At 43.2% G+C, this 11,289-nt stretch overlaps 1 protein-coding gene across 1 annotated transcript; it reads right to left on the bottom strand.

Annotated features, from left to right (window-relative positions):
* Positions 1-920: 920 nt before the first annotated feature.
* On the bottom strand, positions 921-8,476 carry LOC101779334 (chloride conductance regulatory protein ICln). Its single transcript, XM_004983275.3, has 6 exons — positions 8,085-8,476; positions 5,714-5,831; positions 4,817-4,876; positions 2,163-2,222; positions 2,005-2,081; positions 921-1,414 (listed from the first exon to the last, which is right to left on the bottom strand). Exons 1-6 carry the CDS (start codon positions 8,361-8,363, stop codon positions 1,343-1,345), a joined length of 666 nt encoding a protein of 221 aa, XP_004983332.1. The 5' UTR covers positions 8,364-8,476; the 3' UTR covers positions 921-1,342.
* Positions 8,477-11,289: the final 2,813 nt, after the last annotated feature.

The raw sequence follows: 11,289 nt of genomic DNA, 5'->3' as shown, positions 1-11,289 counted from the left end.
TTGATACAATTCTTCCTTTGGTCTAGAAAAACTAGGCCAGTATATACGGCCCAGCCTTTTTTTTCAAGTCCCGTCTTCTTTCTTTGGCAACACAGGCATAGGGTTAATTGGATATATGCTATTGTAACTGTAGTTTGAAGAACTACCATTTCAATTCATCTATTTAGAAATATATCATTGCAATTCCCGTTTTACTTGAGATGTGACATTTGACACGTATTGAAGCTCTTGGACCCACACGCAATGGACCTTCAAAGCTACCACACATTTATTTTAGTCACCTCTTACGGCTCCTTTTAAGCTTGATCCTCCCTGCCCTTCCGTGAAATGATAAAACATTTTCATAATCTATATTTTTTGTTCTATTTAAACAGGTAGAGATTTATTCACTTCTTGTGGTAATAAGGTCTTGTTTTTGTTGCTCTTTTTGTTAAGAGATGTTAGCTCATGAACATACTGCATGCAATAGGTTATAGGTCCCTTGCGCCGGCTAAAACATGCCCCTGCCTCCATAAACGTGACCTTTACATCTTTTTAAATTTTAGTAAAAAATTGGTACATTTCCTAATATAAGAATGCAAATCCAATTTTCAACTTTTAACACAAACACTGAATAACCTTAGCACGACGGGAGCATCACCGCATTATTCACCAGATTCCTGTTTACTTATGCCATTCTAAATGAATTGTAATGTGAATTTTCTCTTGGCGCAGACCATACCCCTGCCTGCAGCTTACAATTGTACGTTTGACTTCAGTTATTTGCACCCTATGCAGCACCAATACCGATACGTGTATCAGTATCGGCCTGATAAGGAATACACGAATACGTCGGTTTTTTCCAAAAATTAAGGGCACAAGGCCATATAGAATACAGATACGCATGCGTATCAGATAAGTAATATGGGGTCATGTTGAAGTACCAGGGTAACATAGTTTGCACCAATTATTTTCATACCAATCAAAACCATACCACAATTCACACAAAGAAATGGCTGCCATATCACGTTACCTTCGAACAATAAGGCTTAATGTTGTGCCCGCTACCAGATCCTGCGCATCCCATTCCATAACAACCATCGAAAGTAGCTCTTTCATCCCGATTCTATCTATAGCATGCTCTACAACTAAAATATTTCTTGACCAGTAGCAAGACCTTTTCACAGATATGTTGGCATTGATGCATGTTTACAAGATGGCCCACAGGATGTCATGGCGTCAGGAGAAGAGAAGGAAAATAAAAGGAACTGAAGTCTATGGCATGGCATGCTATGCTGCATCAATGGCAATGTACAATGAACCAATTACATGGCTCCCTTGAGGAGGGGTAATAAAATGATTCCTAATGCCAGTTTCTGTTGCTCTCCTCGTCTGCTTCCTCTGCATCCTGAAAACGTTGGTCATTGATCTGGAGCTGCACGTATAGAGACCACTTGTGTTAAAAACGTGTCAATCAGGGTAATAAAAGAAAGATGGATTTGGATTTAATGGATCAAGGAGTGAGTTTGGCGAAAAGGCCTCTAGCCTAGTGGTCAGGTAGCAGAAGATGCAAAGTTTAAAGAAACATTGAACAAATTAAAGGTGGGAAAATTTAGAAAGACAGGTCACAAAGTGGATATGTAGCATAGCTTTACTAGTTACATAGCTTTTGATATGTATTTAGATATATAGTATGTCTAGATACGTAGCAGATGTTATTTTTTTTTTCTCGAACACGCAGGAGAGCTGCGTATCATTATAGTAAAAAAAAGAGGAAGAGCCCTTAAGCGCGCACACACACACCCTTAGAGTCTAAACGAATAGTATTTTGGGATGGAGGGAGTAGTTAACACTGGCAGATCAAAGAAAAAACTAAAAATCAGTCTAAACAGAAGTGTTGCTCTCATAAAAGAAAAGACTAAACAAAATCGATTTCTCCATTGAATGAAGAATTGTATTGCATGTTTAAGTTAATCATGAAAAGGAGGAATGGAAAGTTTAATAGTATTTAACAACAATGCTGACCTCAACTACAGCATGAGTAATGTCGCGGTCATCAGTTTGACCTATTGGGTTGACATCTGAAAACTCTGCATCACTTCCTGAATGCAAGAAAAATACATAAATGTTATGCTCAAGATTTGGCAGAAAACCTGCAGCAGAAATGCAGAAAGAATGCTTACCATCTGTCATATCTTCATCACCTTCATCACCATGAACCCAGCCATTCTCTTCGTCACTCTCTGACAATTGGAAAAACACATGAAAAGTGCCATTTTCAAACAAAGCAAAGCTACAAGAAAATATAAGGGTTCACAAATGTATAATTGACCATTGCTAGCAGTTTAAAGTGGTCAAAATTAGCTGATTCTACCTCCACACAAGTGTTAGTGAATGGGGAGCCAGGGGAGACTATTTTTCATCATCAAGGCCTCGGACAAGGTGACCCACTCTCACCTATGTTGTTCGTTTTGATCATGGATGTTCTGAATTCCTTGGTCGAGTATGCCACTATGAAGGAGCTGTTGAACCGTTAGCCATTCAGCAAGCCTGGCATCGAGTCTCCTTTTATGCAGATGATGCAGTAATATTCTTGAGACCTTACAGTTTGGATCTGAACGTCATCAGACATCTCCTTGAACTGTTTGGACATGCCTCTGGACTCAGAACCAACTGTCCAAGAGCTCAGTTTCCCCTATTCACTGTTCTGATGAAGAGATGGTGCTCACTGCTGATGTTCTCTCTTGCTCCATCAAGGCTTTCCCCTGCACTTACCTTGGCCTCCCACTCACAATCGGCAAGGCAACCAAAGAGGTGTTGCTGCCTTTAATTGATAAGGTGGCAGATTACCTCCCAGGTTAGAAGGTATCTCTTATGAATAGAGCGGGGCGTCTGGTTATGGTACGTGCGGTTTTGACTGCTGTGCCAGTTTATCTTTTGATAGCCATGGACCTTCCGAAATGGTTTCTCAAGGCTGTTGATAAAAGAAGGCGAGGGTTCCTTTGGAAGGGATAAGAACAGGCAAATGGGGGTAACTGTCTGGTGGCTTGGGAAAAAGTAGAGCGATCACTTGAATATGGAGGACTCGGGATTCATAACCTCGAACTTCTTGGCTGGGCACTAAGGATCCGCTGGTTATGGGCGCAAAAGACAGACCCTGGGAGGCCATGGGCTGGTCTTCCAGTCTGTCCCTCGCAAGGCCCAGGCGCTCTTTGACGTAGTAGTGGATGCCGTCGTTGGAAATGGGGAGGAAATCTGGTTTTGGACAGATAGGTGGCTGGATGGCCATACCATGGCTGAGATTGCTCCTAACTAGTTCAAACCAGTCACGAAACAAACAGCCAAGAGGCGGACTGTGGCCCAAGCATTGCAAAACAGAAGATGGGTGGTGGATATCAAAGGGGCTCTTACAGTGGAGGTCTTGATTGAATATCTCCAAATTTGGGATATGCTACGTGCGACTCTCACCGCATACAGCTCGCACAAAGACTCCAAAATCCATCCCGAGCTTTTTATTCCACCTCTCCTCTCCAATCCTCGATCAAACTAGCCTTCCCCAGCAAGAAAACGTATCCGCAGGTGCAACAAAGCGCTCATCCCTTACTTGTTCTTGAGCACCTTGCACACTCAAGACGGTGGTTCTTGCTTCAAAACTATAGGTTTTAGCCCTCCTGGGTGGGTGTGCATGGTCTAGTCCTGCAGCAAGAGGTAGATCAATACAAATGGAAGTTAACACAGACTGGCTCTTACAGTAAGTCAGCCTATGCAGCCCTCTTTGTGGGAACAATCAAGTTCGGACCTTGGAGGAGAATTTGGAAAAGCTGGGCTCCCCCGCGTTGTAAGTTTTCATCTGGCTCATGTTTCATAACCAGCTGTGGACAGCTGATCGGTGCACATCCAGAAACCTGTCCCTTCTGTGAGACTGAGGAAACAATACATCATCTACTGGTGGGCTGTGTTTTCTCACGCCAAGTGTGAGCCCTGATTTTTAAGCAGTTAGGCCTGCTGCAGTTGACGCCAGAACCTTCAGTGACTCGTTTCCCAGGCTGGTGGAGGAAATCGATCGCTGCTGTCCCAAAGTAAGTGTGTAAGGGCCTCAATTCCCTAATAATTTTGGTGGCCTGGGAGGTATGGAAGCATCGTAATGCTTGTGTGTTTGAAAATGTGAGGCCCAACATTCAGGAGGTTATTAGGTCTGTTAGCACGGAGGGAGGCTTCTGGTGCTTTGCAGGGGCATCACAGCTCCATGAGCTTGTGCTCAGGTCGTTAGCTCCAAGAGCTTAAAGCTCTGGAGGTGTTGGTTGTTTTTCTTTGTTTCTGTGGTGAGGCTGTAATCTTAAGGCTTGTTTGGTTGCTGCCTGCCAGGCAGCTTGCCGGCCAGGCAGCACCATCCGACCCCAGGCGCTCAAAATCCAACGCCTGGGGTTGCTGCCTGGTCCAGGCAGGTTTGCCAGGGTCGCATCCAAAGAAGCTTAGTGTTTTGAAGGGTGTGTGTCTGTGGTGTCCCGGTGCTCGTGTTGGGTCTCTCCTAACTCGTGTATTTTTTCTACCTTAATGAAATGACGCGCAGTTCTCCTGCGTTGTTCGAGAAAAAAAAAATTTAGCTGATTACTCCCTCCGTAGGTACATGATTTTTGCTACGTATCTAGACATAACATATATCTAGGTGCATAGAAAAAGCTATGAATATAGAAAAGCCAAAGCGAATAGTAATTTGGGATGGAGGGAGTACTATTGAAAACTTTCCTTGGATGGTGCCTGTGCACCATCATCAATGAAAGAGGTGTCCCCCTATTTTCAAAGGTATACAAACTATGAGCTTATAGCAATAACATACCAGCATTAGGATCAGGGTTCAACTCAGCACAGAGGGAGAATGCTTCAAAGAGTCCATCCACTGAAAAGTCTGTCAAGGATCCAAGATATATAGACAACATAGAATGATCACGAAATTGTACAAGTCCCTTCATTGACATAGTTGCCACAATGAAATTCATTCAGTTGGAAATGCAAATGAATATCTTCCACAATGACCATAGTAGTTTCATAGTTTGCATGGTCAATCCTGGCACTATGCAGAGTAGCAAAATGACAAAAGGTGTTCAGTTGGAAATGCAAATGAATATCTTCCAGAAGGACCATAGTAGTTTCATAGTTTGCATGGTCCATCCTAGCACTATGCAAAGTAGCAAAACGACAAAAGGTGTCCTAAGGCTCATTCAATACAAAGATACAAGTACACTGATATTCATATATATGGCATTTTACTGCGTACTTGGAATTTGGAACCACTCTGGGGATACATCAAATGGGAAAACTAATATGCCCTTCCTAATTAGGCAAATATGTTCATTCCTGACATACTGTTGATGGAAAACAATATATATTTGTAAATGAATCTAGAAACATGATTCAACCAAATTCATTACCATTACACGATAGAACTTCTATGTTATGTTGAATAAAGCATTTACAGCATAACTATAAATATAATGTGATGAAGTATTCTTTAAGAAGATAAAAAAAAATAAGCACTAGTCATTACAGTAATAAGAATGCACAAATAACTTGAGTGATCATACCAAATAATGCATAAAAGGATCATGAAATGAATCCCTATAGTTCTCAGCAAAAAAAATGCAGTAACTCTGAAACCCAGTATAGGAGCATGAGATAAAAATTGCCCTAAAATAAACAAACATCTTGATTAGACAATCTACCACAAAAAGGATACATTGACCAGGATCCGAAGGTATGATACGCATCTCTGTGACTTTTGAGACCTCTATTTCTCCATTTATTTCAGAATCTGATTCATCGGACTCCTCATCAGAGCCAGCTTCTGTCTCAATCTTCAAAGTCCAATGACAAAATGTTAGTACAAGAACATGACACAAACTATCTCCTATGTATCAGAGACTTTAAATTGATTCACGGGATATGCAGAGCTTGATGGGGGTACAACAACAACAGAGCCCTTCATCTCAGCAAGTTGGGTAGGCAAGAGATTAACCCAGCAAGAGCCACTAACAAAAAGGATAGCGACTCCTGTGGGTTTTTCAGCTCTAGCCTACCCAACTTGCTTGGGCAAAAAGGCTTTTTCATTGCATCCCCATCAACATTACTTACGTTGACGCGATGTTAATTATATTTTTTACATCAACATTACTGACTTTGTGTACAGAAAGGAGAATATTCCTTTTTTGAAAAACAAAATGTCATGGTAGATAGGTTGGCACAAGTTTCTAAAATATAAAACGAAAACATGCAACATAAATATGATAGACACAAATTCAACAAGGATTTCTTAAATTATTTCCCTTGGAAAAATTGTATCATGGACAGAGTAAACAAAAAAAATACAATTATAAAATGATAGTGCATAGATTTGTCTCTTAAACTGACAAATGGAGCACAGCAAAATATTGTTTTCTTGTAGGTGTAACAGGATTTAGAACAAAGAATAATTGTCACAGCAACTATACTAGACAAGGAGGCACTGGAGAAAATATCAAGAGCATTTGTTTATGCTGTGAATAACCTAATGCCAATATGCCTAATCCACAAAATTTGATGCGGTTAAGATCAAATCTAGTTGCAAACAGCCTTTCTGTCTTTGATTTGCTATTTTAGCCACAACACCCCAGGTAGGTTGAATTTGTATCTTTTCTTCATCGAATATAACTCCAAACAACATGCCTGGTCATACTTCTTAAATCATGCCGAAAAATGAAACAACTAACAAATTCAGACATTTGATACAGGAAGGCAGTACCAGTAACCGGTAAGAACTAACCCTGATGTAAAAAACCCCTATACTTGAAACGAGTTAGCAAAGGAAAACCATAGTTACAACTACTTGGACTCCCTAGTACCCAATACAGAAATCCTAATCTACAACAGAATCAGCACACAGGAATGATATGGCAGATGCCGACTTAGACCATTTTCTAGCAGAAACCATCCTACATGCCTACATCTATTGATGATAATTGTAAATGTGCTCAACCTTCAGAGAGTTTACTTTAAAAAAAGAAGTCATCTCCAAACCATATGCTCGTATTCACTGCATTGTAAAATCAACTAACACTATATGATAAAGAAACTACGGGGAAAAAACACTCTGGCAGCACGCATTAACATATCATGCAAAATTATTTTAAACACCTACTTGCCAAAACAAATAAGGTGGGCCACAAAATAATTAAATATAGGCCAAATAAACATACAAGCTTAGCACGAAGCAGGAATATGAATTAAAGTTCTGCAACAAAGGTCATTCCTGACTGAAATAAACAATTACTATAATGGAAAAAGTGATATACAGTTGATCATGTGCATATTAGAATGAACGTATCTCATATTTGGAAGACTCATATCGAACCTAAAAGTCCCATAAACCAAGTTAGCATTTTAGATGAGGTAGCATTTGAAAGTTACTTCTGCTTCATTAACATAAAAGGGATAGCAACAGTTTACAGCATTTAAAAACTTTCTATGCAAGGGCCAACAGGTTGGAGCCAAAAGCTAGTGCCACAGATGTTCCAAACTAAAACAAAAGAAACTAAACATGACATCAATCAACCATACTGACCAACACCACCAAATAAGGATTGACACAATTGTGCTCGCCAATCCATCATCAATCAACTGCAACTGCCAATAAGACGTTTAAATAAGTATTAATGATCTCTGGTATAAATAAACTAGTAGTCTAATGAGGATCACATGCAACACTTATCCCCACTCAGATGGCTCCAACTGGCAAGCTACCCAATAACTTCAAATCAGTACTTCAAACCCCATCTCATAGTGTGAATATCACATTAATTTATTTTTGCCGTCAAATTGAAGCCATGTGCTCCATATTCGCCTCAATTAATTTTGTCCAGCACATGGCTAGTATCTCTCTCATATGAGTCATATGTGCAATAAGCCCAGCCCAAGCTTGCATTCCAGTGGCTATGTGCTGGTATACATATAGATAATACTACCAAATCTACTATCATTTTCTTCAATGCAATAAATGTAACTTCATTAACAGAAATGAGAAGCAACTAGAACTCAAATCAGAAACCATCTAACTAGGAGGTCGCGAAATTAACCTGCGTGTAGATGCAGGGGGATGGGTACGCCTCGGGGTCGCGCGATACGGCGTGGAGGGAGACGGCGATGAAGTCCACGGCGTAGCCCTTGCCGCCCTCACCGATCCAGATCACTCTCCTGGTTGTGAGGAAGAGGGTCCCGGGGGGCTCCGGCGCGCGGGGGCCGAGGGCGAGCGCAGCGGCGCGCTCGACGCGGACGAGCTCCTCTTCGGCGGTCGCGTCGAGGCGGGGAGCACCGTCGGCGGCGACATCAGCGAAGGGGTAGAGCCCGAGCACCATGGATGCGGGAATCGAGCTAGCGCCTAGCGGCGGTGGCACTGTAAGAGCTCGGAGCTTCGGAGGGGGGGAGATGAAACTTGAAAGGGGAGCTAGGGTTTTGGGCTTGTGAGAGGTTTGTGGCTTTCGTGTTTTCACTATATTTCCATTTGTCTTTTTTTTCATATTTCTGTTTGTAGAAAAAGAAGAGTAGTTTACTAAATGTATTTTTGACAAAAAGAGGTCAATAATTTCTAATACTATATTGTTTACTAGCACGGTGACCGTGCATTGCTACGGTTAATACATATTCTATTACCTGTTTATGAGATTTATACAATTTTTGTTCTATCAAAATAATGTTTATTTAACACAATGGAGTTTAGTCTAGACCAATTTCAAAGTTAAAGTGCCGAATTGCTATTATAATGTGTGCTATTGTCCTAGGCATAATCTCTGAAAACACGTGAAGTATGTTTTGAATTAGGAGTTGAGCGACTTGAAGTCACACTTTTGATTTTTCATAATTCATTTCACGATCGTCAAAACAATACTCCATCCATCCTAAAATATACCTATATTTAAATTTGTTCTTATCACACTATCTTAAATTTGATCAAATTTATGTAAAAATATTTTAAAACCTATGACATACCATCAAAATATCATAAAATACCATCAAACAATCACTCGGGTAGACCTTTAAACAATCCTAACACGTCAGGTGGGATATGGTTTTGTGCATGGCTAAAAATATCTCAAGAACCGCCCGACTAAAAAAATTAAAAAAGGAGCGGTCGTGAGAATTTTGTTCCTATCCCAACAGCCAACGCAATCCATAGACCACAACAGGTTCCTTATCCATTCACCTCTCTGCTCTCTCTCCCCCAAGCAAATCGAGGGACCATGTGGCCGCCATTGCGAGATCCGTAAGTTCTTTACTTTCCTTCAACTGGGGCGTTGTTCCTTTCTTTCCCCTTGATGGGTCGCCATAGCTTCTGATATTCGTGATTATGGGTCTGCATCTCGGTCCGCTGAATCCAGGTGGCTAGGAGTATGTGCTTCTATATTGAGATGTGGTCTGTTCCACTAGCGATGTGGTATTATATTGAGATATACTCCCTCCGTTCCAAATTATAAGTCATTCCAACTTTATTGGAGAGTCAAAGCATCTCAAGTTTGATCAAATTTATACAATAAATTACTAACATTCGTGATACCAAATAAGTATCATTAGTTTTTCATTAAATATATTTTCATAGTATATCTATTCGGTGCCATAAACCTTTGTGATTCTTTCAATCAAATATAAAATGGTTAGACTTTTTAAAAAAGTTGGAATGACTTATAATTTGGAACGGAGGGAGTATATATCATGTTGTAGATGTCAAGTGTTTGTTCATAATTTGGGCCGTCAAGAACCTAATCCACGAGGATTATTGGGTTAGTAAAGCTAGCCACGGATTTGCTACTTAGATTGTTTTTCTTTAATTCATGTATTCATGTATATTGATTTCGTGTTAAATTTTGATTTGAATTTGATTCACGCACCGGCTCTCGTGTCCCTTGTTTCCTTTCCCTCCAATCCGGTAGCGGATGGCCCTTCTCAAGATCAATTGATTTCTTTTTTCATTTTTGTGGAATCCTTTGTTTTGGGCGTTCGTCATGTGCATCGTTCTGAAGGAGGCCACGATCATGCGGACGTTTAAAGGTCATGCGAGCCACCATAGCTAGCTCCGCTCCCTCCGCCCCGCGCCGATGACCACTCGGGTCCCGACAGCCGCTCCGGCGGCCAGCCCAACACCCCACCACCGTCCCCTCCCCACCACCATCCCCTCCCCACCCCTCTCTGCCTTCCACCCTTGTCCTCCTCCCCCTCCCACCATGCCCGAGCTCACCCTCCTAGATCTAGATCTAGAAGATTCCCACCCCTCCCCTCCCTCCTACGCCACGCTCACCGCTGGAGAAATGGACAGGTCGCCGAGGCCTGGCTCCTTGAAGGCGGGACCCTCAATCCCGTTGATACGTGAGATCTGGGTGTATTCTACTTCTGGGTCACCGTCTCCCTCCGCCTTGGGTTGGTCGCCGTCGCCCACCTTCATCGAGGTTCTTCGTAGATCTGGCATTCCCATCCCGGAGCGCACGCCCTCTCCCTCGTCGATGCTCTTATGGCGCGCACCTCCGCCGATGGCACCCGCTCCAGCAGCCACACTCACCCCTTCATCGGCATGCTGTCCCGCCGCCACTGACACCGGTCGTACGTCCTTCCCTAGCAGGGCCCTCCCAGCCCTGCACCGTGCCACCCCTCTGCAATACTCCCCCACAGCATGGTCGCACGAAGGTCTGTCCGCGCCTGACGTCGACCAAGCTGGATCCCCTTCTCGCCTCGTCGAGCTCCAAGGTCGCATCTTCCCGCCACAGGTCGCCTCCCACTCCATGGCCGGTGGACACTCGGGTGACACTATCGACCAGTGGATTCGTGGTGGACGCTCGGCGGGTTGGCCCCATTCAAGTGGGCACGATCGTCATCATCCCGCCCAAGGAGGAGAAGGAGATGAAGCTGCGGAAGAAGGATGGGAGGTCGCTGGCCTTTATAAGCAAAGGGCGACCCGCTCACTACCAGTTCCCACGCAGGCGGGTGTCGTCGGACCTCGTGGGGCTCTGCTTGAATTGCTTCAGCGAGGACCATTTTGCTGCTCGTTGCCCCAACGCTACACGATGCTTCCGCTACCACCAGGTGGGCCACCGTGCTGAGGACTGCTGGATGCCGCGTGTTCATCGGGCTGCTGCGCCCCACCGCCGGGGTGTCGCTGGCCCAGGGAGGGCACCACTCCGAGCATTCTTTCAAGTAGCGTCGTCACCACCACCCGCAGGGAAGCAACACCAGGTGCCATAGCGGCAATCCCAACTGCACCCACCGCCACCACCTGTAAGCAGGCAACCCCAAGGG

This window comes from Setaria italica, chromosome IX (genome assembly GCF_000263155.2).
Source record: "Setaria italica strain Yugu1 chromosome IX, Setaria_italica_v2.0, whole genome shotgun sequence".
Classification (NCBI taxonomy): Eukaryota; Viridiplantae; Streptophyta; class Magnoliopsida; order Poales; family Poaceae; genus Setaria; species Setaria italica.
This window is presented reverse-complemented; position numbering and strand designations above follow the sequence as displayed.